This window comes from Thalassophryne amazonica, chromosome 8 (genome assembly GCF_902500255.1).
Source record: "Thalassophryne amazonica chromosome 8, fThaAma1.1, whole genome shotgun sequence".
NCBI lineage: Eukaryota > Metazoa > Chordata > Actinopteri > Batrachoidiformes > Batrachoididae > Thalassophryne > Thalassophryne amazonica.
In genome coordinates this window covers 73,805,221-73,832,731 of record NC_047110.1, presented here as the reverse complement: position 1 = coordinate 73,832,731, position 27,511 = coordinate 73,805,221, and the positions used below count along the sequence as shown (strand labels likewise).

General features: G+C 41.9%; 1 protein-coding gene across 6 annotated transcripts in view; it reads left to right on the top strand.

Annotated features, from left to right (window-relative positions):
- The window catches only part of shank3a (SH3 and multiple ankyrin repeat domains 3a), a 624,660-nt gene extending 598,623 nt beyond the window's left edge, over positions 1-26,037 (top strand). For 3 of the 6 annotated variants that reach the window (XM_034176660.1, XM_034176659.1, XM_034176663.1), the window contains one exon: positions 24,618-26,037. In XM_034176660.1, coding sequence (XP_034032551.1) covers positions 24,618-25,182 — 565 coding nt within the window. In that variant the 3' untranslated portion in view covers positions 25,183-26,037. Of the gene's footprint in view, positions 1-20,430; positions 20,466-24,617 lie in introns of all 6 variants that reach the window. The other 3 variants (XR_004562245.1, XM_034176661.1, XM_034176662.1) reach the window with 3 other exon arrangements.
- The last annotated feature ends 1,474 nt before the right edge of the window (positions 26,038-27,511 follow it).

The following is a 27,511-nucleotide window of genomic DNA, read 5'->3' as shown; positions in this document are numbered from 1 at the left end:
TTCTATACATGAACATCTGCACATTTTTCAGCCGATAAATGCTTCAGATAAGTTTATCGATATCTTAAAATGTTATTTTCGTGAGGATTTTATTTCAGTTTTGCTTCATTATGAAGGATTGATTGGGGATTTATTTTGTTGAGCATATTTTGGGCAGGCTGGCTCACTGGTTTATGGTTACTGCTTTCTGATTGGTCGAGCGGAACTATGACGTATTGAAGTGATACCCTCTGATTCTTCTTCTTCTTGGTTGTTGGCAAGCTAGGCACGGTCAGTGCATTGCTGCTCCCCTCAGGTCATAAGACACAGAACACCTATTAAGTGTCAATGAGATATAATGAGATATAATCTACCTTTCCTTTCAGCCAGAAATTCCTATTATTTGACACAATTTTTCCTCTATTGTAATGTAAATAAGCTTAGAAAATAGGGCACGAAAATGACCCCTTCAAATCTCAATATCTCTGGTGTTATTTATCCGATTTTGACAAATGAGCTGTCATTTTGTTGCATTTTGGTGCCCTTTCTTCTGATTGCAAGCAGAAGGCCATTTAAACAACTTTGAAAGAATGTCCAAGTGCCTACTTAAGGTGGCAAAAAAACATAATTCAGCCTCAGTATCAGTGATGCCGGTAAACGCGTTACTCTAATCTGACCACTTCTTTTAGTAACGAGTAATCTAACGCGTTAATCTTTCCAAATCAGTAATCAGATTAAAGTTACTTCTCCATGTCACTGTGCGTTACTATTATTTTTCATTGTGGGTCGATAGCAGCATTAAACTTGGTCTGTGGGCAGGAGGTCGGGGTTCGACTGAACTGCTCACTTTAAGTGAGCTGTGAGCTTTTCATCCGCGGTTTTTTGCAGCTGCTCGACTCGTCCTCACCTCTTAAAGCGCGGTGATCAGCACACCTGCACTGAGCTTTACAAAGACATTTTTATACTTTTTTCCTCCTTTATTTAGAATTCTGAGCTGAGCCTCCGTATCGTCTCGTTAAAAACAGCTGATCCTCCGCGACGCGTCAACAACTAACACTATTTTCCACTCAAATGCACCTAAACTCTCTTTCTGAGGACCACATGATGTGAAAACGCAATAAAACTTTCTTACCTGTAAATCTGGTCATGTTTTCTGCATAAATAAATGTTATCCATTCTTTGTGCTCAAACGCCAAAGCAGGGGCGAATCCAGATGGGATGGGGGCGTGGGGCAGGGATGTGCCCCCCCCCACAACACCCCTAGATTAAAGGTCCAGTTTTGAAGCCGTTTTTTACTACAACTACTAATATTGCTTAAAATAATAATAATTTCGACAAGTAAAATGTTTAGAGAGAATTTAAATGTTAGAAAAATGTTAGAATTTAATAGTTACATTTATAAACAATGTAGGTTTGAAATTGCAAGTTTTACTGTTACAGTGCTGTCAACAGTTAAATATGAGGTCAAGAAAGAGGTCTTTATTTTACTTTTTATAAAACAAGTATTTATTTTCATTGAAGTCAAGAAAGGGTGACTATAAAGTGAGTTTTGGCAAAACAGGTATCATTGTCATGTTGAGGTGGCAGAGGGTTGTTGTCGACAGCTGGGAAAGTAACTAAAAAAGTAACTAGTAATCTAACTTAGTTACTTTTACAATTGAGTAATCAGTAAAGTAACTAAGTTACTTTTTCAAGGAGGAATCAGTAATCAGTAATTGGATTACTTTTTCAAAGTAACTGTGGCAACACTGCTCAGTATACTATGGTGTACACAAAAATGTATGATGACCATCCTAGGGTGGTAGCTCTAGTCAGGTAGTGGTCAATTTAGGGTTACACAGGGTCAAAATGTAAACATCCTCCATTCATATTGAAAAGTATAGCTACTACATTAGTTGTCTGATCATAAATTTTCCAAAAAGGTATAATTTGGACTATCTATGACTGAATGTTATGGAGTTATAATGTAAAAACAGCAAAAAATTGTGGCAAAGGGGTCAATTTCAGTTTGTACAGGGGTCAAAAGATAAAGGTGTTCCAGTTGTGATAAAAAGTGATGCAAATTATTGGTTGAACTAATAGGATTAAAAAATAGAATTGTTTTGACTGTGTTGAGTGCTTAGTCTCCAAAATAAAGGTCGAACAAGGTTGACGCCCAGTGGATTCTTGACATATGTTACCCCATAATGTGATAACTTAGAGGGACAGATGGTGCAAACTATTCACTTTTAAAACCCGATTAGCTCAACCAATAATTTGCATCGTGTTTTAACAAAATTGTACATTTGTTAAAAGTTAAATTTGGTCAACTTTAACTTTTAACATATGTATAACTTGAAATTGATGTTTGTAATTTGTTGTTGTTGTTGTTTTTACCCCATAATACTCAGTCATAAATACAAATGACTATACCTTTATGGTCACACAAATAATGTGGTTTCAATATGATTGGAGGATGTTTATATTTTGATCTCTGCGTAACCCTTAACTGATCCCTGCCTGACTATAACTACCACCCTGGGATGCCCACCATACTTTTTTGTGTAGTTGTGCAGCAGATTGACTCTCATATTGTACACAGTTGTGCATTTTGTGAGAAAAGCATGACATTTCTAGCATAGTTAATACATATCATAAGATTTATTTTCAGATGCAAAGGGAAGTTGGATTTGTCTTCTGAGGACCATAACAGGTCAAATCTAAGATGACCACCAGTCCACCCTGATTAAGGTCCAGTAAATTTTAATTTAGTACAAAGTCAAATTAAATTTTTTAGTTAGCATTGTGCACAATTTCTGAGTATCAACATCTAACAGACTTCAGAACAGACACATAGTGCAGCGCACTTGAGTGCAGTTTCAGCACATTTGCAGCTTCCAGTGCACCCTTTCTTGCAATGGCAGTAGATCAAGTCATGGCAGGATTTTGGTACTTCATAGAGAGTAGTCCAAAGAAGCTACCACCCAGTTGTTTCCTTTGCCCCCGCCTAGTCATTTGGCTCCGGCATTTCTGGATCCATGACCAACAGCTGGGTCCAACAGTTGGCCTGGTAGCAAGTGCACTTGATGTGCTGCTTTAGTGCTGCCTGGATGCAGGAATGTTCTCTAGAGTTCTAGATGTTTATGTGAAGTGCAGTTTCCTGGTTTCAGTATCATCAGATGTGCAATCTTCACTGTAAGCTTGTTGGAAGAATGTTTAGAAGCTTTCAGCTGTGACGTGGTGTGCATAGTACATCTTGGTGACATGGCTAACATGTACAAAGGAATTTGCTGTTCCGGAACTTGCAGAGTCAGCATGTACGAGGGCATTTGTTCACCCATTGTCTTCTAGCCAGTTTCCCAGCAACTTGTATTTGGCCATTTCAATGTATAGACCACCTAACATGATCACAAAGTTCTTAGCAAGCTCATACAATGGTTGGTCAGCAGCAAGGACAGGCATCTGACCATGGTTCAGGTCCTGAACTGCTGCCTTGACGATGTCCAAGGAGTGCTGTATCATTGCCACTGAGTTTGCGTAGTGCAATTTAGACATAGACTTACAAGCATTTCCTTGAGTTATGGTGATCTCAAAATATGCCCAAATGAATGGGCACCCCATATTTAACAGGAAATGATAGCTTAAATATTTTACACTGCCAAAATTAAGTGTATTTGAGTATTAGACAGGGTAGACTGGTGGCTATCTTGGATTAGACCTAGCATGGCCCTCAGAGGCTGAATCCAACTTCCCTCCACATCTGAAAATAAACCTTATAGTATGCACTAACTATGGTCTAAATTTCATGTTTTTCTCATAAACTGCACAATTGTTTTGGTTATCTGCTACACGGTAGGCCTGTTGACTTCATCAGGCGTTGGCCTCCAATGTGCTCTGAGCAGGTTTGAGGCCAAGTGTGAAGCAACTGGGATGAGAATCAGCACCTCCAAGACCATAGTCCTCTGTCAGAAAACCCTCTGGGTCAGGGGAGAGTTACTGCCCCAAGTGAAAGAGTTTAAGTATCTCTGGGTCTTGTGGGGGTAAACGTGAGTGTGAGATTGACAGACAAATTGATGTCTTACGGGCACTGTACCAGACCGTTGTGGTGAAGAAGGAACTGAGCAGGAAGGCGAGGCTCTCAATATACCAGTCGATTTACGCTCCTATCCTCACCTATGGTCATGAGCTTTGGGTAAGAACTGAAAGAATACGATCGCAGATAGAAGCGGCAGAAATGAGATTCCTCCGTTGGGTATCTGACCTTACACTGGTGGACAGGGTGAGAAGCTTGACTATCCAGGAGGGACTTGGAGTAGAGCCGCTGCTTCTTCGCATCAAAAGGAGCCAGCTGAGGTGGTTCGGGCACCTGGCAAGGATGCCACCTGATCGTCTCCCGAGGGAGATCCTCAGGGAATGTCCAACTAGGTACTTTCTACCCAGGGAAGACCTAGGACATGCTGGAGAGATTATATTTCGCAACTGGCTTGGGAATGCCTTGGGATCCCCTAAGGGTACTTACAGGAGTTGGTCAAGGATATCTTAGTGTAGGAGGAGCTGCTTGCTCTGCTGCCACTGCCTGACTATAGGCCAATGTACACTGGATTGTGTACAGAGAGAGAGAGAGAGAGAGAGAGAGAGAGAGAGAGAGAGAGAGAGAGAGAGAGAGAGAGAGAGAGAGAGAGATTGTTTGTTTTACTGTCAGAACACCAAATAAATTGAAGGCTGAAAGCTGTGCTGGCATTTCATTTTTTGATTTATTCTTATGACCCAAAGTAAATTTATTTTAAGTTCTGCATCATCAATGGCTTCAATCCTTCGGTTGAATGTCTTCAGTTTGTGAGTCACTGAGAATTACATTACTAAAACTGATGAAGATTCACAGCGCTGCACTTTTTCCACATTTTCTTTTGTTACAGCCTTATTCCAAAATGGATGAAATTCTTTTTTCTCAAAAATTCTACACACAATACCCCATAATGACAATATGAAAAAAAATTATGGGATTTTTGCAAAAAACTAAGAACTCACATGTACACAGTAAATATTCACAGCCTTTGCTATGAATCTCAAAATTGAGCTCAGGTGCATCCTGTTTCCACTGATAATCCTAGAAATGTTTCTAATTGGAGTCCACCTGGGGTAAATTCAGTTGATTGGACACGATTTGGAAAGGCACACATCCGTCTACATATAAGGTCCCACAGTTGACTGTGAATGTCAGAGCACAAACCAAGCATGACGTCAAAGGAATTGTCTGTAGACCTCTGCGACAGGATTGTCTCAAGGCACAAATGTGGGGAAGGGTACAGAAACATTTCTGTTGCTTTGAAGGTTCCAGTGAGCACAGTGGCCTCTATCATCTGTAAATAGAAGAAGTTCACATCCACCAGGACTCTTCCTAGAGTTGGCTGCCTGTCTAACCTGAGCAATCGTGGGTAAAAGAGCCTTAGTCAGGGAGTTGACCAAGAACCCGATGGTCACTCTGTCAGAGCTCCAGCATTCCTCTGTGGAGAGAGGAGAACCTTCCAGAAAGACAACCATCTCTGCAGCAATCCACCAATCAGGCCTCTATGGGTAGGTGATGGTCTAGTGGTTAAGGGTTGGGAATGAGACCAGAGGGTCCTTGGTTCAAATCCCAGCCTGACTGGAAAATCACTAAGGGCCCTTGGGCAATGTCCTTAATCCCCTAGTTGCTCCCAGTCTGTAGTGGGCGCCTTGCATGGCAGCGACCTGACATCAGGGTGAATGTGAGACATTGATGTGTAAAGCACTGTGTAGAGCGTCTGATGCAGATGTAAAAGCGCTAAATAAATGCAGTCCATTTATGGTAGAGCAGTCAGATGGAAGCCACTCATTAGTAAAAGGCACATGACAGCCCGTCTGGAGTTTGATAAAAGGCACTTGAAGGACTCTGTCATGCCCCGCCCAGTTCCAGGCTTCAGTCCTTATTTTCCCTCTTTATTTGGCTCTGCTTCTTCTGCCCCAGCCTTGTTTTATTAATTGCTATTTTCATCATGTGTTTATTCTATGTTCTATTTTTGCTTTGGCACTTTCTTTCTTTGTTACTTTTATTCTTCAGCCATGTTCCAGTTCCGTTCTAGTTTTGTTCTATCAGTCTGTGTTTTCATGGTTTATCATTTAGTTATTGTTTGCCTATTTTTTGCTGTTCTCATTTCTGTTATGTAGTACTGTTATGCCAGGTTTTGTTATCACTTAGTTTCTGTTTTTCTTATAGTTTTGTCTGTCTGTTCCGGCTTAGTTTTGTCAATGTTTAATTTCCTATTATTCTGTTTATCATCTTCTGGTTTGCTTTTAAATCCTGTTCAAGTTTAGATTCCTGTTCATGTTTTCTTTGTATGGTCTTTAGTTGTCTTGTCTGTAATTCTCTTCACTGCTCACCTGTCTGTCTCATCCTGTCCTCGTCTGCTCTGTGTCTGCACTCATCTCAGTCTCACGTGTTCACACCCAGCTTCATTTTTATCACAGTCTTCTTCTGATCACTGCACTCTCTTTCTGCACGTGCACTTTCTCATCACTGTTGGCCGTGCCTCATTTGTCACCGCCTTTCTGCATCTCTTTTACCGCTTAGTTTACACCTGACCACGCCCCCTTCCAGGCCCGTCCTCCGCCATGTGCACCTCATTATCCGATTACCACCTGTTCTTATTTAAACTGCTTCAGTTCACTTCCTCCATGCTCATTTGTTGAGTTCACTCACTTACCAGCACTCTGTCTTGTTCTGTTTTTGCCAAGCCGTGTTTTTTGATTCTGCTCTGTGTACCGGATCCTGCTTTTTGCCTCAGCCCTGATAACTCTGTTTGCTCGTGTACTGACCCTGCTTGTTTTTGACCATGTCCTCTGTCTTGTCCCTGCCTAGTACTTTTGCTCCGCGGACTGCCTTTCTGTTACTGAACCCAGGCCTGAATTAAACCATCCTTTAATCATACGTCCTGTTGTGAGCCTGCATTTGTGTCTAGCCTCTGTCTGTGCCTCACCTCCGCTCAGTCCTGTCAGACTCTTAGACCATGAGAAGCAAAATTCTTTGGTCTGATGAGACAAAGATTGAACTCATGTTTGGAGGAAGCCAGGCACCACTCATAAACCTTGCCAATACCATCTCTACAGTGAAGCATGGTGATGGCAGCATCATGTTGTGGGGATGTTTTTCAGTGGCAGGAACTGGGAGACTAAACAAGATTGAAGGAATCCCAACTCAGCTAAAATTTATTTCTAGAGCACATTTAAAATGACAGCACTCAACCAAAGTGCTGTACAGAAGTGGGACCAGTTTATGCCCAATAATAAGTAAATAAACAAATAGATTAAAAATAATAATGACGGCAATGACAATAATAAAATGACAGCAATCAGTAAAAACAATAAAACACCAAGTTTGCATTTGCTCATTTATGAAACAAAAAAAGAAGTGGGTTTCTTCCTCAGAGGGAGTTTTTACCTTACCACTGTTGCTCTGGGGGTTGGTAAGGTTAGATCTTACTTGTGTGAAGTGCCTTGAGGCAACTCTGTTGTGATTTGGCGCTATATAAATGAAAATAAATTGAAATTGAAATTAAAATTGGTTTTTAAGCAGGATTTAAAAGTCTCTGGTCTGGGACAATCTAATATACAACCCCTGGCAAAAATTATGGAATCACCGGCCTCGGAGGATGTTCATTCAGTTGTTTAATTTTGTAGAAAAAAAGCAGATCACAGACATGACACAAAACTAAAGTCATTTCAAATGGCAACTTTCTGGCTTTAAGAAACACTATAAGAAATCAGGAAAAAAAAATTGTGGCAGTCACTAACGATTACTTTTTTAGACCAAGCAGAGGGAAAAAAATATGGAATCACTCAATTCTGAGGAAAAAATTATGGAATCATGAAAAACAAAAGAACGCTCCAACACATCACTAGTATTTTGTTGTACCACCTCTGGCTTTTATAACAGCTTGCAGTCTCTGAGGCATGGACTTAATGAGTGACAAACAGTACTCTTCATCAATCTGGCTCCAACTTTCTCTGATTGCTGTTGCCAGATCAGCTTTGCAGGTTGGAGCCTTGTCATGGACCATTTTCTTCAACTTCCACCAAAGATTTTCAGTTGGATTAAGATCCGGACTATTTGCAAGCCATGACATTGACCCTATGTGTCTTTTTGCAAGGAATGTTTTCACAGTTTTTGCTCTATGGCAAGATGCATTATCATCTTGAAAAATGATTTCATCATCCCCAAACATCCTTTCAATTGATGGGATAAGAAAAGTGTCCAAAATATCAACATAAACTTGTGCATTTATTGATGATGTAATGACAGCCATCTCCCCAGTGCCTTTACCTGACATGCAGCCCCGTATCATCAATGACTGTGGAAATTTACATGTTCTCTTCAGGCAGTCATCTTTATAAATCTCATTGGAACGGCACCAAACAAAAGTTCCAGCATCATCACCTTGCCCAATGCAGATTCGAGATTCATCACTGAATATGACTTTCATCCAGTCATCCACAGTCCACGATTGCTTTTCCTTAGCCCATTGTAACCTTGTTTTTTTCTGTTTAGGTGTTAATGATGGCTTTCGTTTAGCTTTTCTGTATGTAAATCCCATTTCCTTTAGGCGGTTTCTTACAGTTCGGTCACAGACGTTGACTCTAGTTTCCTCCCATTCGTTCATTTGTTTTGTTGTGCATTTTCGATTTTTGAGACATATTGCTTTAAGTTTTCTGTCTTGACTCTTTGATGTCTTCCTTGGTCTACCAGTATGTTTGCCTTTAACAACCTTCCCATGTTGTTTGTATTTGGTCCAGAGTTTAGACACAGCTGACTGTGAACAACCAACATCTTTTGCAACATTGCGTGATGATTTACCCTCTTTTAAGAGTTTGATAATCCTCTCCTTTGTTTCAATTGACATCTTTCATGTTGGAGCCATGATTCATGTCAGTCCACTTGGTGCAACAGCTCTCCAAGGTGTGATCACTCCTTTTTAGATGCAGACTAACGAGCAGATCTGATCTGATGCAGGTGTTAGTTTTGGGGATGAAAATTTTCAGGGTGATTCCATAATTTATTCCTCAGAATTGAGTGAGTCCATATTTTTTTCCCTCTGCTTGGTCTAAAAAAGTAACCGTTACTGACTGCCACAATCTTTTTTCCTGATTTCTTATAGTGTTTCTTAAAGCCAGAAAGTTGCCATTTGAAATGACTTTAGTTTTGTGTCATGTCTGTGATCTGCTTTTTTTCTACAAAATTAAACAACTGAATGAACATCCTCCGAGGCCGGTGATTCCATAATTTTTGCCAGGGGTTGTAGAGGGGGAGACTGTTCCAAAGCCTGGGAACAGTCGCTGTTCCCAGGGCCTACCTGCTGCAAAGGCCCTGCTACCTCTAGACTTTAGTTTTTGGCACCTCCAGCAATAGCTGGTCAGAAGACCTTAAGGTTCGAGTTGGGATGTAGCAAAGCAGGAGCTCAGAGAGGTACACAGGGGCCAGACGACTAAGGGCTTTGAAAACAATTAAGAAAAGTTTAAAATCAACGCAATATCAGACAGGGAGCCAGTGGAGGGAGGCCAAGACTGGAGTAATGTGGTCACGCTTTTTCTTCCCTGAGAGCAGATGACCAGCAGCAATGATCTCAAGGCGGTTGCGAGACGACTGGTCGAAGCCAACATAAAGGGAGTTACAATTGTTGTGTTTTGTTCTTTTTTCATTTGCACTTTGCACTCCTACCATTGGTGCTGCTATACAATGCTGCTTGAACCTCAGTTTCCCTGAGGGAGTCTTCCCAAGGGATCATTAAAGTTCTATCTAATCTAATCTAATCCAACAATTTAACCTACTTGTAATGAAGGCATGGATAACCTTTTTAAAGTCAATCATAGAAAAATAGGACTTGGTCTTTGCTGAAAGATGGAGTTGTTAAAAGCTTGTTTTAACAACAGCACTGATCTGCCTATCAAATTTAAAATGCCTGTCAAAAATCACCCCGAGGTTCCTTACACATGACTGAATGTTGGAGCTCAGGGGGCCCAGGATATCAGCAGAGCAGGCTGTGGAATTGTTTCATCCAAACAGGATAGTCTCTGTCTTGGATTCATTAACCGCACATAAAAGCTCCGCTCTGTAAGGTACCGTTGTGGTCAAACGTTTACATACCCTTTAATTTTTTTGGCCATATTTCAGAGAATATGAATGATAACACAAAAACGTTTTTTCACTTATGGTCAGTGGTTGTGTGAAGCCATTTATTGTCAAACAACTGTGTTTACTCTTTTAAAATGATAATGACAACAGAAACTATCCAAATGATCCTGATCAAATGTTTACATACCCCAGTTTTTTATTCAGGTCAGGAGACTGAGATGGCCACTCCAGAACCTTCACTTTATTCTACTGTAGCCAATGACAGGTTGACTTGGCCTTGTGTTTTAGATTGTTGTCATGTTGGAACATTCAAGTATGTCCCATGTGCAGCTTCCGGGCTGATGAGTTCAAATTTTCGTCCAGTATTTTCTGATAACATGCTGCATTTATCCTGGCTTCAATTTTGACCACGTTTCCTGCGCCTTTGTAGTTTACACATCCCCAAAACATCGATCCACCTCCATGCTTCACAGTATCAATGGTATATCTTTCATCATAGGCCTTGATGACTCCTCTAAAAATGTAACATTTATGGTTGTGGCCAAAAAGTTAAATTTTGGTCTCATGACTCCAAATTACTTTGTTCTCTGGGCTGTTGGTGTAAGTGGGATACTTTGTGACATTTGCATAGTAATGGATTTCTTCTGGCGAACCGAACATGCAGCCCATTTTTCTTCAACTGTCTCCTTGTTGAGGATCTTGAAACAGCCACGCCACTTTTTTCAAAGAGTCCTGCACTTCAGCTGAAGTTATTTGTGGGTTTTTCTTTGCATCCTGAACAATTTTCCTGGCAGTTGTTGCTGAAATTTTTGTTGGTCTACCTGACCATGGTTTGGTTCCAACAGAATCCCTCATTTTCCACTACTTAGAGTTTGAACACTGCTAATTGACATTCTCAGTCCCTTGGATATCTTTTTATATCCTTTTCCTGTTTTATACAGTTCAATTACCTTTTCTTTGACAATGTTTTTGTTTTCCCTATAATTCAGAAACCAGAAATGTCAGTGCAGCACTGGATGACAGATGCAAGGGTCTGTCAGAAAATCATTGACCTTTTATACACACACACTGTTTACACTCAAACAAATCACAGGTGAGGAGGGTTACCTTTAGTAGCCATTCAAACCCGTTTGTGTCAACTTGTGTGCACGTTATCAGGCCAAAATCACCAGCATATGTAAACTTTTGATCAGGGTCATTTGATTAGTTTCTGTTGTCATTATGATTTAAAAAGAGAAAATACAGTTGTCTGACAATAAATGGCTTCCCACAAACACTAACCACGAGTGAAAATTAAACGTTTTGTGTTATCATTCATATTCTCTGAACAATGGCCAAAAAATCTAAAATTCTGCCAGGGTATGTAAACTCTTGACAACAACTGTAGGACCTGAACCAGCTGAGGGCAGACCCTGTAATGCTCACACACTGCTCAAGACGATACAACAGGATCGCAAGGTCCACTGTGTCAAAGGCAGCTGAGAGGTCTAAAAGCATCAGCTGGCAGGACTACCTGAGTTAGCAGCGAAAATCAAATCATTAAAAACTCTCAGCAGGGCAGTTTCAGTGCTATGTCTAGGTTTTAAGCCAGACTGAAACTTTTCATGAATGTTGTGCTGGGCAAAAAATGACAGCTGGATGTACACTACTCTCTCCAAAATCTTAGATAAAAAGGGAAGCTGGAATATGGGCCTAAAATTTAAACATATGGAGGGATCAAGGTTTTTCTTTTTGATTAAAGGTTTCACCATAGCATGTTTAAGGGCTAGCAGGTCACAGCCTGAGCTAAGACTGGTGTTGATCAGCAACAGAATACTAGCTCCAAGAATGGCCCAGCCAGATCCCAGACCTGAATACGATTTAACATCTCTGGAGAGATCTGGAAATGGCTGTGCAACGATGCTCCCCATCCAACCTGATGGAGCTTTAGAGGTGCTGTAAAGAGGAATGAGCAGAACTGCTCAGTGATAGGTGTACCAAGCTTGTGGCATCATATTCGAATAGACTATGTTGTCAATATGGGGTACTGTGAGTTTTGAGGGGAAAAAATGGATTTACTCCAATTTGAAATAAGGCTGTAACAAAACAAAATGTGGAACAAGTGAAGCACTGTGAATACTTTCCACGTGCACCATACAGCAACTGGACTGTTTGTTGGTCTTTAAGACATTGCATTCAGGAGACAACTTCAATTTGTTTTTTGTTTTTACATTGTAACATTGGTATTATGAAAAGTATATACCAGTGGGGGGAGAGTCTCTATTGTAAAAAAAACAAGGTAAACCTATTCAACAAAAAAATCATTCCATAGTATTTCTTGATAGTCATTAAAGTCCACTTGTGTCCAGAGGCTCGATACTTGTGATGTACGAAGTATCCCCCATCTTCTTGAGGAGTGATGACGGGACCACATTATAAGAATTTAAGGGAATTATGGGAATTTAAGGGTGGCTCCCTTTACTTGTGACATGGATATCCAAAGTGTACCTTTGTCAAGTCAGCAACTACTTCCTGGAAAGCAAGAAACTATAGATTACATTTTTCAAGACCAGAAAAAGAATCTTGTTATCTTGTATGGAGCTAGAATTTCAGAGAAGCTCAAGACAATCTTTGTAAAACACAACATAATTGTTATCATCATTAAGGGTGGTCACTATTTGTCAAATTTAGCCCACATGTTGTGTGGGCCGCTGAAGAGGAGGTACTGCTGGCCCACCACCACCAGAGGGCGCCCTGCCTGGAGTGCGGGCTCCAGGCACCAGAGGGCGCTGCCGCCTCACAGGAGCAGCCAAGGTGACAGCTGTCACCCATCAACCAAAACAGCTGACATCCATCAGCTGAAGGGTATATCAGCTGGACGGCATCTCCACCTCATTGCCTAGATATCGCTCTACCAAGGAGGTAACGTACTCAGCCTATTGTGTTGTTTTCGTGACAGTAATACTTTGTTGCTTTGCACAGAAAGAGAGAAGAACAGCAGGAGACTGTATTTTGGGATAAGTACTCGCATTCCTGCACTACAGTGTTGTTGTTGATTAGAGGTGGAGGTGGTGTTTCCACCCTACGTGTTGCTGGGTGCAGCCGCACCCACATCTGACTGTTTCTGTTCCTCGCCAGCAGTACCGGATCCGACGAGCGGAGGCAGTGGCCACCTGGGAGTTCGGGACTTGGCGGCTCCAGTATTCCCGGGGTCCGGTGGCGGAGAAAATCGGGTGGTTCCGGTTCGACTCGGACAGACGTCTCCTATCGTCGAGCCTGCCCACACGACACCATTAGAATTGGTTATAACCACAATTGTAATCTGTTGTGTTTGTTGTGCGTATTCACAACAGTAAAGCTTTGTTATTTGACTTTCTCCATTGTCCGTTCATTTGCGCCCCCTGTTGTGGGTCCGTGTTCCTACACTTTCACAACACCACATTTCTGTCCCAATTTCAAAATTGAGGAAATCAGGTATGATATTTCAGAACAGCAGACAAAATTCATATTACCTACTATTTTATATTTTCTTCCATACAAGTGTAACCAAGTCTTGCCCAATACACCTGAGTATGTACGATTCCCATTACAATTGATTTTGCCCATGGCTTGCCACAGTCCAAGGCACCTACACTTAGTGTGAGTAAGCCCTAAAAGACAAGGGCCACTTCTGATGAAAAGTTACACATTTTGGAAACAGATAATACATGGTCTTAGATGGGTGCAATAGAAGCCATTCAAGTTAAATTGGCAAAACCTTCTCAAGTAAAAAAAGAAATGGTATAAAGACCTCTTGTGTTGAAAAAATTGTTTGCTTTAAAATACTCTCCATCTAAGACAGCTGGTAGCTCACTGGAGAGGAGTTGGGCTGCCAATATGTAGACCTGTCTTCAATTCCAAGTCGCACAACCTGTCTGTGCACTGGGACAAGATACTCATCTGCACTGTCCAAGTCCACCCAGCTGTAAATGGGTACAGGACCTATCTGGGGATTTTTTCATTTAACGTTTATTTAACCAGGTTAGTCACATTGAAATTGAAATCTCTTTTGCAAGGGAGACCTGGACAATTATAAGGGCCCCTTCACACATAACACAGTTGAAGCCAACTAGCGCATGAAGGTGGAACTGCATGTGAAATGGACTGTCAGATCACACAGCAGGCGATCTGAATGTCACGCGTGTTCGGCAGAACATGCACGTCGCAGGATTATGACAATATGACAAGCCAACAGCGCCACAAATAGGCCACTTTCAGTCATGTATCACTAAAAATACACTGTAACAAATGTTGTTTTGTCAGTTATTATGGCACTTTTTTCTCTTTTAAAAAAAAAATACATTTATCTCCGGGTTATTTAACCGCAGGGTTCTGTATTGCGTCCCCTTTCATTTATTATTTATATGAACCCAGTGATATTCACTAATTATACAGCTGGTTTTTATCTTCTTTTTCTTCACATCAGCGGCGCGATGTGGTGCAACACATTCCAGCTGCTCGCACTATGTTCGTGCACGCGCACGATGGTTTGTGGTTCCCCATTTCATGTTTGCTTCGCAGATTTTCTTCCAGTTTCTGCGCCTTTCGTGTTATGTGTGAAGGGGCCCTAATGGAAGTAACCTGTGATAGACTGGCATCTCATCCAGGGGGAGTTGTTGTCTCTAACCCACTTCACACTATGGAATCTGGGGAAATGCACTGGCAATGATGACTTCAGCGCCTACATTAGACTTAATTCTTCATCTTCTAAGACTGCTAGAGCTCTTGGTGAAATTTTACTGTATTTTCAATTTTTTTCCAATTTATTTTCATTTATATAGCACCAAATCAATCAATCAATTCAATTTTTTTTTTATATAGCGCCAAATCACAACAAACAGTTGCCCCAAGGCGCTTTATATTGTAAGCCAAGGCCATACAGTAATTATGTAAAACCCCAACGGTCAAAACGACCCCCTGTGAGCAAGCACTTGGCTACAGTGGGAAGGAAAAACTCCCTTTTAACAGGAAGAAACCTCCAGCAGAACCAGGCTCAGGGAGGGGCAGTCTTCTGCTGGGACTGGTTGGGGCTGAGGGAGAGAACCAGGAAAAAGACATGCTGTGGAGGGGAGCAGAGATCGATCACTAATGATTAAATGCAGAGTGGTGCATACAGAGCAAAAAGAGAAAGAAACAGTGCATCATGGGAACCCCCCAGCAGTCTACATCTATAGCAGCATAACTAAGGGATGGTTCAGGGTCACCTGATCCAGCCCTAACTATAAGCTTTAGCAAAAAGGAAAGTTTTAAGCCTAATCTTAAAAGTAGAGAGGGTGTCTGTCTCCCTGATCTGAATTGGGAGCTGGTTCCACAGGAGAGGAGCCTGAAAGCTGAAGGCTCTGCCTCCCATTCTACTCTTACAAACCCTAGGAACTACAAGTAAGCCTGCAGTCTGAGAGCGAAGCGCTCTATTGGGGTGATATGGTACTACGAGGTCCCTAAGATAAGATGGGACCTGATTATTCAAAACCTTATAAGTAAGAAGAAGAATTTTAAATTCTATTCTAGAATTAACAGGAAGCCAATGAAGAGAGGCCAATATGGGTGAGATATGCTCTCTCCTTCTAGTCCCCGTCAGTACTCTAGCTGCAGCATTTTGAATTAACTGAAGGCTTTTTAGGGAACTTTTAGGACAACCTGATAATAATGAATTACAATAGTCCAGCCTAGAGGAAATAAATGCATGAATTAGTTTTTCAGCATCACTCTGAGACAAGACCTTTCTGATTTTAGAGATATTGCATAAATGCAAAAAAGCAGTCCTACATATTTGTTTAATATGCGCTTTGAATGACATATCCTGATCAAAAATGACTCCAAGATTTCTCACAGTATTACTAGAGGTCAGGGTAATGCCATCCAGAGTAAGGATCTGGTTAGACACCATGTTTCTAAGATTTGTGGGGCCAAGTACAATAACTTCAGTTTTATCTGAGTTTAAAAGCAGGAAATTAGAGGTCATCCATGTCTTTATGTCTGTAAGACAATCCTGCAGTTTAGCTAATTGGTGTGTGTCCTCTGGCTTCATGGATAGATAAAGCTGGGTATCATCTGCGTAACAATGAAAATTTAAGCAATACCGTCTAATAATACTGCCTAAGGGAAGCATGTATAAAGTGAATAAAATTGGTCCTAGCACAGAACCTTGTGGAACTCCATAATTAACTTTAGTCTGTGAAGAAGATTCCCCATTTACATGAACAAATTGTAATCTATTAGACAAATATGATTCAAACCACCGCAGCGCAGTGCCTTTAATACCTATGGCATGCTCTAATCTCTGTAATAAAATTTTATGGTCAACAGTATCAAAAGCAGCACTGAGGTCTAACAGAACAAGCACAGAGATGAGTCCACTGTCCGAGGCCATAAGAAGATCATTTGTAACCTTCACTAATGCTGTTTCTGTACTATGATGAATTCTAAAACCTGACTGAAACTCTTCAAATAGACCATTCCTCTGCAGATGATCAGTTAGCTGTTTTACAACTACCCTTTCAAGAATTTTTGAGAGAAAAGGAAGGTTGGAGATTGGCCTATAGTTAGCTAAGATAGCTGGGTCAAGTGATGGCTTTTTAAGTAATGGTTTAATTACTGCCACCTTAAAAGCCTGTGGTACATAGCCAACTAACAAAGATAGATTGATCATATTTAAGATCGAAGCATTAAATAATGGTAGGGCTTCCTTGAGCAGCCTGGTAGGAATGGGGTCTAATAAACATGTTGATGGTTTGGATGAAGTAACTAATGAAAATAACTCAGACAGAACAATCGGAGAGAAAGAGTCTAACCAAATACCGGCATCACTGAAAGCAGCCAAAGATAACGATACGTCTTTGGGATGGTTATGAGTAATTTTTTCTCTAATAGTTAAAATTTTGTTAGCAAAGAAAGTCATGAAGTCATTACTAGTTAAAGTTAATGGAATACTCAGCTCAATAGAGCTCTGACTCTTTGTCAGCCTGGCTACAGTGCTGAAAAGAAACCTGGGGTTGTTCTTATTTTCTTCAATTAGTGATGAGTAGAAAGATGTCCTAGCTTTATGGAGGGCTTTTTTATAGAGCAACAGACTCTTTTTCCAGGCTAAGTGAAGATCTTCTAAATTAGTGAGACGCCATTTCCTCTCCAACTTACGGGTTATCTGCTTTAAGCTACGAGTTTGTGAGTTATACCACGGAGTCAGGCACTTCTGATTTAAAGCTCTCTTTTTTAGAGGAGCTACAGCATCCAAAGTTGTCTTCAATGAGGATGTAAAACTATTGACGAGATACTCTATCTCACTTACAGAGTTTAGGTAGCTACTCTGCACTGTGTTGGTATATGGCATTAGAGAACATAAAGAAGGAATCATATCCTTAAACCTAGTTACAGCGCTTTCTGAAAGACTTATAGTGTAATGAAACTTATTCCCCACTGCTGGGTAGTCCATCAGAGTAAATGTAAATGTTATTAAGAAATGATCAGACAGAAGGGAGTTTTCAGGGAATACTGTTAAGTCTTCTATTTCCATACCATAAGTCAGAACAAGATCTAAGATATGATTAAAGTGGTAGGTGGACTCATTTACTTTTTGAGCAAAGCCAATAGAGTCTAATAATAGATTAAATGCAGTGTTGAGGCTGTCATTCTCAGCATCTGTGTGGATGTTAAAATCGCCTACTATAATTATCTTATCTGAGCTAAGCACTAAGTCAGACAAAAGGTCTGAAAATTCACAGAGAAACTCACAGTAACGACCAGGTGGACGATAGATAATAACAAATAAAACTGGTTTTTGGGACTTCCAATTTGGATGGACAAGACTAAGAGTCAAGCTTTCAAATGAATTAAAGCTCTGTCTGGGTTTTTGATTAATTAATAAGCTGGAATGGAAGATTGCTGCTAATCCTCCGCCCCGGCCCGTGCTACGAGCATTCTGACAGTTAGTGTGACTCGGGGGTGTTGACTCATTTAAACTAACATATTCATCCTGCTGTAACCAGGTTTCTGTAAGGCATAATAAATCAATATGTTGATCAATTATTATATCATTTACCAACAGGGACTTAGAAGAGAGAGACCTAATGTTTAATAGACCACATTTAACTGTTTTAGTCTGTGGTGCAGTTGAAGGTGCTATATTATTTTTTCTTTTTGAATTTTTATGCTTAAATAGATTTTTGCTGGTTATTGGTAGTCTGGGAGCAGGCACCGTCTCTACGGGGATGGGGTAATGAGGGGATGGCAGGGGGAGAGAAGCTGCAGAGAGGTGTGTAAGACTACAACTCTGCTTCCTGGTCCCAACCCTGGATAGTCACGGTTTGGAGGATTTAAGAAAATTGGCCAGATTTCTAGAAATGAGAGCTGCTCCATCCAAAGTGGGATGGATGCCGTCTCTCCTAACAAGACCAGGTTTTCCCCAGAAGCTTTGCCAATTATCTATGAAGCCCACCTCATTTTTTGGACACCACTCAGACAGCCAGCAATTCAAGGAGAACATGCGGCTAAACATGTCACTCCCGGTCCGATTGGGGAGGGGCCCAGAGAAAACTACAGAGTCCGACATTGTTTTTGCAAAGTTACACACCGATTTAATGTTAATTTTAGTGACCTCCGATTGGCGTAACCGGGTGTCATTACTGCCGACGTGAATTACAATCTTACCAAATTTACGCTTAGCCTTAGCCAGCAGTTTCAAATTTCCTTCAATGTCGCCTGCTCTGGCCCCTGGAAGACAACTGACTATGGTTGCTGGTGTCGCTAACTTCACATTTCGCAAAACAGAGTCGCCAATAACCAGAGTTTGATCCTCGGCGGGTGTGTCGTCGAGTGGGGAAAAACGGTTAGAGATGTGAATGGGTTGGCGGTGTACACGGGGCTTCTGTTTAGGGCTACGCTTCCTCCTCACAATTACCCAGTCAGCCTGCTTTCCCGGCTGCTCGGGATCTGCCAGGGGGTAACTAACGGCGGCTAAGCTACCTTGGTCCGCACCGACTACAGGGGCCTGGCTAGCTGTAGAATTTTCCACGGTGCGGAGCCGAGTCTCCAATTCGCCCAGCCTGGCCTCCAAAGCTACGAATAAGCTACACTTATTACAAGTACCATTACTGCTAAAGGAGGCCGAGGAATAACTAAACATTTCACACCCAGAGCAGAAAAGTGCGGGAGAGACAGGAGAAGCCGCCATGCTAAATCGGCTAAGAGCTAGTAGCTACGCTAAGCTAGCGGATTCCTAAAAACACGCAAAGTGAATAATGTCTAAATAATTTAGAGGTGATTCAGCAGAAGGAGTGCTTTAGTTAAGGCACGTAAAGATTACACTGGGAAACAAATCGTAATCTAGATAACTAGATCAATCTAACTGCGCAGATTAAACAGCTACAGAAAAACACTGCTGTGCTCCGGAACAGGAAGTGATACAATACCGCAGTGAGAGCCAACCACCAAATCACAACAAGGTTGCCTCAAGGCGCTTCACACAAGTAAGGTCTAACCTTACCAACACCCAGAGCAACAGTGGTAAGGAAAAACTCCCTCTGAGAAAGAAACCTCAAGCAGACCACACTCAAAGGGGTGACCCTCTGCTTGGGACATGCTACAGACACAAATTACAAAACAATTTACAAAACGAACATACAGGAAATGTTCCCGGTGCACAGGACAGTTTCTGGAACAGATACCACACCCATCTCTGGATGGAGCTGCATCTCAAGATGAAGCCACACCTCAAGGGACTGTACCTGCATTAATGGTAAATGTCCACCAGGCGGAAACATTAATCCATTTCAAGAACCTGGAGTACAGTTTGCTGTGGGACATGACAAGGAACCTGTTGCTTATAGTAGTAGATATATAATTGGACATACCACATTTATGTTTTAACATGAAGATTCTTTTGGATGAGAAAAGTCTAAAAGACCAACAACAAATCCAGTTGCTGTTAACTTAGATTTATAATCAAAATGATTTAAGTTGAGCTTTCACAGAAGCACCCACAAAAGTCCAGGGACATGTCCCATGTTTCTGTTTGTATTTGTTGAAGCAGTGTTTTATATGTGATGGTGTGCTCATATTTCTCTCATGTAGCCGACTGGTCAGATCTTCCAGTGTGGAAGCCTTCTCTGTGCTTGTTGTCATGCCAAGGCATCAACCACAGTCACTCTCACATTTACGTACTACGGGCATGTCAGAGAAAGCAGAGTTGGCTGAAGCAGAATCCATGTCTGGTTGTCAGGCTGCGTCTCATGGAGTGATGCTAACATACTCTCCCATTGCTCTCTCTCTGCTCACCTTGCATGCACCGCCCTGCTGCTCTGATCTGATTGGTCTAGAACTGACTGTACGCCCAGGAGGGCAGGACGACTGTGTAAGTGCGCATGGAGCTCATCTCATATCTGTCGGCTCCTGGTAGTTTGAGAATTCTTTTTTTACAACCTGTGCGCTGCCTAGCTACTTAGTACTGTATGTTCCATTACACGCATCAATAACAATTCCCACCTACAGAAATCGTTCCAGAGATGTGTGGGAAAAGCATCTGCCATCCCTGTGTACGACACAATGATTGACATGCATGAATAAAACAGACACGTTGCACCAAGTTCACTGCTCCTATCTGCTTGTACCTGCTTGCACCAAAATTGACAAAACTTGTGTTAGGGCCCCTTCACACATACGATTGAAGCCCACTAGCGCACGAAGGAGGAACTGCGTGCCATTCGTGAAAAATTGGAGCTGTCTCCACTGCCTCAGACACAATTATCTGCGCAAACCAGCGGCTAAAAGACAGTGTGTGCCCATGTGAGAGCCCATTCAGTCCCTCTCACGGCAGGTGTTCGCCAAATTCCAGGTGACACATACATCCAACACCGCTCGTTTGACACTTAGAAAATGTGTGGCCATTTGCACTGTTGGCACGAAAACAGTCAGCAGACAATCACTTTCAAGCTGGATGTGAAATTTGTCTAAGTGCCCCCAAGACTGTGGTGTTACATGTGGCGTGCCAGAGTGTTGGTTCCCCCCACAACACGTGCCGTGCGTGTGAATCGTCCGTGGGGGGGAGCGCACTTGCATGAACTACTGATATGGATGTACAGATGGGGAGCGGCCAGCCACATCAGAGCGCACACAGCACAGCGAGCCTCCTCCCAGCTTACCAGACTCACTGACAGCTGCAAATAACGGGTTCAGTGCACAGTGCACACAACGTGTCACATTAAAAACACAGAGACCACAGCCAGGACAGGTATATTAATAAGTACTACACTACCTACATACACAATTACATAACAAATAACTAAAAAATAATGATCACATAACAGAGAGTGACATGTTGGTATGTGTGCTAAACTGACGGGGCGTGTCCACTGACAGTAGCAGCTGTTGAGATCTCTGGTTCTGGATGTCCCAGCTAAGGAACATTTGTCCCCTGTGATGCACGTGTGTCTGCTTGCTGTCCTCACGTAGACATACATAAAAACATATATCGCTGTTGCAACTGGCTGCAATGAGCAAGCGCACGGCGCGCACACTGATAGGCTGTCCCAAGTGAAACGGACCATCAGATCATAACACGCAGCGGGCAGTCTGAATGTCATGTCACCCACATGAGCTCTGTTCCACATGACGCAGTGTCTGTCCTGCAGCGCGCCGCCTACATGACATGTGTGTCAAGCTGGACATGCGCACGGGCCGGCTGTACACACCGGGCCAGCAGATGTGGACATGATGAGAGCGCACTGCTTCATTCATGTCATCTCACGACTGTATGTCTGTGACCATGAGTACACCACACACCATACAGAGGAACAGATGGTTCATACTTGTATTTTCCACAGCAGAGGTGCGATGTGTTGCAACACATTCCAGCTATTTTTTTTCTTTCCTCCACGACAGCGGCAGTTACAGCACTTTTCTCTTTTTTTTAAATACGTTTACCTCCTTGTTGATTTTAGGCATTTTAAGCTCTGGTTATAGGACAGTGGTAAAGTTTCCATCTGTTAATCAAAGCTTTTGTTTGCAATTTTGCAGGTTCGAATCCCATGGGTGGCGGGTATTTTGTTTTGTTTTTTTTTCCACAGCAGCTGTGCGATGTGGTTCCACACGCTCCAGTTGCTCACACTGTGTTCATTCACGCCTGCCCAACTGTGTGTCCCCCCCGACGTCTGCTCGCACTGTGTTCGTGGTTCACTCACTTGGGCTGTTTCACCGTGATTCGCCCTGATTCCTATTTATTCGTGCTATGTGTGAAGGGGCCCTTAGTCTTAAACTCAAACCCACCTCACTCACCTTTCTGACCATCCACTTCCCCATCTGATCAGCAGACTGCTATGTTATCTGCTGCAAAGTCTCATTCTCATGTTATTTTGATGGCAAGTATAGATGTAAAAGGTAAATAAAACCCCACTGACTGTTTCGTGCTGCAGATGGTATGACTGGCTTGGTTGGTCTTTGAGTCCTTTAGTTGTTGAAAAAGTTGGTCACTGTATTTAAGGTAAAGAAAAAAAACTTGAACACAGAGGCTACTTTGAGTAGTTCTACATTCCAACAGTGTGAATAAAGACAAATATCAAATTCTTTCTCATACTTATGTACATATTTATATATATCCTTATAGAACAACAAATAATGTAGCACTTAAAGATGCTAAAGCTTCTACTACTGCATTCAGATATAATTCTAAACAAGTTGAACTTTCAGGGGGCAAAGGTCTGTCTTTGTTGATCCTTCCTATAGCCAATACATTCACAACAAGGGCATCACAACAAGTTAGGCAAACTCGGCAACTGCCTTGGGTGCCAAGCTGGAAGTGACACCAGAAAATGGTTGATTACATAGTCCACAGCAATGACAATGTCACAAGGAGCCCCTTAACTTTTATGATCAACCATCTACAGCTGAGTAAACTGCAACAACATGTCCGCAAATCCTCCTAATGAGGCCCCATGTAACTAGATTACTACCAAAGACTTTGTCATTTTAGAGTAGCAACCTACTTAGCACCAGGGCCCGGTTTCATGAAGCAGTCTAATCTTGTTTAGTCGAATAAACTCACTTAGTTGACTAACTTTTTGATGTTGGTCGTTGCACAAAGCGCTTAGTCAGCTAAAGTTTCACGTTACCCGGCTAAAGTTTTTAGCCTGGTACAGAGGAGACTAATCTTATTTTAGTTAACAAAACTTCATTGTCTTACCTCAAAAAATGGCGGTTATCATGTACCACTACTTGATGGAACACTCAAGAGCACCCCTACGTCACTCTTATTCCTCCAAAAGGAATAAGAGTGACACCTTTGGCCATGATTGCAGCAGACGATGACTGTCATGATGTGTTTGTGACAGTTCTCACATTAGCCACTGGGCGTCACTGTTATGTTGAGCAGTGTTGTATGTACAAAAAGGCTTGATGGAAGAGTAGAAGAAACTGAAGAGTGAAACTGCTAGGCTAAGTGCTAAGTTCGCATGTGTCCGTAAATATTATTGAAGTCAGTTAAGGAAACAAAGTCTGGATAGATCATGACAATGACCACCCCGGAAGTAAACAAAACTGTCGCACATTGGAGTCGTCTGTTGGCAACAGCACGTACAAGGCCCGTGAAAACCATCAACTAACGTAAGACGACCAATCTACAAGTTTAGCTGTTGATGTAACATGGTGATCAGACGGATAATACTGAACAAATAGCTGTAGTCGACTGAGTTTAGTAGACTGAAAGATTAGCCTGCTTTATGAAACTGGGCCCAGGAATAGGACTTTCCCTTCAGGTAGGGCAATAAAAAAACAACAAAAAAACAAAACAAACAACAAAACAGTGGTCAGGGCAGGTGGGGTAAGGAGGGCCCCCAGATTGCTTTTGCCCAGGGCCCTCAGAGTCACTTGAAACACCCCTGATTGATGGTTTTGATTTTCCTGTGTTTCAAAGCTTCAGCTCAGCATGGTGCTGCCATTCTGGCTTAACACACCTTCAGTGTCAATCTTTCAACCACAATAGAAGCAAAACTTTATACTGTGTGAACTCACAGCTGAAGGAGAGGTCAGAAGCAGAAAGACAGATGTTCTGTTTTGGGGCTATAATACAAGTAGCCATGTCCTGAAAGTTCCACTTCTTTAGCTTTATAACCGACGCCTTCACTGAACACATTAAAAGATGTTTTTTCTCTGACCTCTTCTTTCAACTTTTTGTCTAACATCTTTTAAATCAGTGGCATTTTAACTGTTTATGTGTGCTTGTTTGTGCAGGATGTGCTATATTTAACAAAAATGCATGCAACTTGGGGGAAAAATGCTGAGCATTATTAAAAACTGAATGGAATTTCAAATTCTAAATTATAACAAACTCAGCTACTGCTTTGAAGTGATCCAAACAATTTCTTTCTTTTATCTCTTGAGTCGAGACTAAGAACTGACAAGCTCTCACAGATGAAAGTTAAAGCTATCATTATATCTTTGAATTTTTTGCCCATCACCTTTTCGTCCGTCTTGTTGAATCTTTTGACCTTTATGCACTCTCTGTCTTCACCAGACTTTTCAGCAGCCTAGGTGAGCTCCACACCATTTCGCAGAGAAGTTATGGCACCACGTATACCATCCGCCCGGGCAGCCGTTACCCTGTAACCCGACGCACACCCAGCCCAGGGTCACCTGATCGGGGTGACCCTTTTGGACGATATTCAGGCTTTGCCCTACCGACCTCACCGACTACACCGCCACAGTCCACACTCAAATCCTCAAGCCTCAGCCTGCCCCAAGAGCCTAAAGAAGTCCGCTTTGTAATGAGGAGCTCCAGCGCACGGTCTCGCTCTCGCTCCCCATCCCCCTCGCCGTCTCACTCCCCCAGGCTGGGGTCGCCGCTGTTGGCCCTCAGGCCCTTCCACCAGAAACCCCTCCACCTCTGGAACAAGTATGACGTGGGAGACTGGCTGGAGAGCATCAATCTGGGAGAGCATAGGATGGGCTTTCAGGAGCACGAAATCGAAGGATCTCACCTTCCGGCTCTAACCAAGGATGACTTTGCAGAGTTAGGAGTGACACGGGTTGGACACCGCATGAACATTGAACGAGCACTAAAACAGCTGCTGGAGAGCTGACCCCTGCCCTGAGATGCAGCAAAGGTTAAAGAAGAAGATGCAGACTGAAAGTCTACGATGGAGAGCTGAAGAAAATCAGATTCACAAGCTGTCCTCTTTCACTCCGGCTGCTTTACGTTTTGCATCTCAAATGTTTAGCCTGTGGTTCCTGGCGACCTTCGCGCTGCATCAATACCTTGCACTTGGCGCTGCACTGAAGAGGAGAACTCAACTCATTGGTTCTCTTCTTCCCTGCCCTTCGTGTGTGCCCACGTACAGTACTTTACAGATCAAACCTCACAGCGGGCTCTTTGCCGAGGAGTCGCAGGAGCTCCAGTTAGCACATTTGATTTGTCAACACTTCTGTTATTTGTCCTTCTGTCCCTCTTCTCCTCTACCTCTGTTCCCTCCCTCTGTCAGGCCTCTGAAAGCTTTTGTTTTCCCAGTTTGAGGAAAGGAGGAAGAATTTAGGTCCAAACAGAAAGCTCAGTTGCCTTTCCAAATGTTTCTACAGAGAACAGCAGCGATGAACACGAGACGTAGTGATGACACAGCTGTGACAAGGTGCGTCTCATCCGTTCCTGCTGTCGTTTTTAAACAGAACACTCGAGAACCCAGAGGCGGAGCTCGACACCATAAACCACAGGAGAGAAAAACCTTCCACTCTGGAACCCAGACTGTGCTATCTATTATATTTGGAGAATGTTTAACCAACACTCGTGGCTTTTTCATAATATTTTGGTTTTCCAAAGGGAATATTATATACAAGTATTATATAATACAATATATATGTATTTAAATATAGCTTTCAGAAGAAAAGACAATGTTGCAGAGATGAGATGTAATGAATTAAACCACGTCTGTTTTGGGTTTTTAGTATAGACGTCAGAGAGAATTCTTTAAATTTATTTCACCAATAGTTTACTTATTTCTACTAATTATATATGAAAGAAAATCATATATAGATATGGAAGTGGAAACTTTGTCCCAGTTATATTCCTTATGGTCACCCTTTCTTAAACCGTAGCATGACGAGTTGCATCATGTTTTGGAAAGAAGGTTTACTCTTTGTTTTTATGTTCTTACGGTCTTCCTTCATACTTAAAGGGCATCCCAAAATGTGAGGCTGACGCCCAAGGTGACACCCATCCCTACTGCTTAGGCTACAGATCTCAGTGACGTGGTTCTTTCGATCCATGACATTAGGACCCCCAAATAAGAAATGACAACAATTTTACACTAACAGTTTGAGGAAACTTGAGAAGGGCTGAAAAAAAAGTTCCCCCCCAAAAAAACGACCAAAGTGACAAAGTCTGCTTTCGTTAAATAATTTTTTTAACACAGCAGAAAGTAGATGTGGGACTGTTAGATTGCAGAAATCTGTACTGTTTCCCAAAGAGGCGAAAAAAGTCTACAAAAAGGAGGAAGTTTTACTGCAAAAAGAAATGTTTCTAACACAGATGTGTATTAGATTCAGAAAAACCTCATGCAGGGGCTAAATGAGCTGGACATGTGTACTCTTCTGAAATGCAGGAACACATCTGTAGATTATGAGGTTGTGGGGATGGAAAACCTCTGCAAGGTCTTCAAGAAAATTCACTCTTTTCATATCTGGCGCCACCCCCTGTTGCTATGATTCCTGCTAATGAGTAAAACATCAACTACAGCAGAAAGAACAAAGCTGCGGCTGCAGGTTGTTCAACAAAAAAACTGAATTTTCTTTTAACAATACAATAATCTACAATTGTACTCATGAGTAGCTTTTGCTGGCAGTGAGAAACAGTGAGTTTTATTCAAGCAACAAACAAACTTTTTTTTTGGATGGGTAGGGGGCCCTCTGACAGAAGGTCGTGTGATCTGTATCACCGTTAACGCCTGTGCACATCAGCAGTAGCCAGTCTTTCTGCCGCGGCACAAGACTGTGCGTCCTTTATTCTGTTTATCTGTGTTTGCAGTTTGTAAAAGCAGGCGGTAAATTTGGGTTGTAGGAATAGCACTCACTGCCTCACTGTGACCTCACTGATTATTTTAATTCTGTCTCCAGGTTCTCAGACTCATTTGTTCTTTTTTGTTTGTTTGTTTTGTTTTGTATGTGTGTGTTTATTTATTTCGTAAAACTTGTTTTTAATCCTGTGTTGATTTGTTACCCTCGGACACTGTGGGTAGATTTTGTAGCGTGTGACACGACACTTCAATCACTCCTTTGAATTTTAAGAGTGACAGAAAAAAAAGTCCATTTAAAACATACTCTCACTTGTAAAAACAAACTACAAATATTTGCTTTTTTAAAATCACAAGCAATGTATATATAATAGATTTCATATAAATTTTTTGGAAAACAAAAACTATA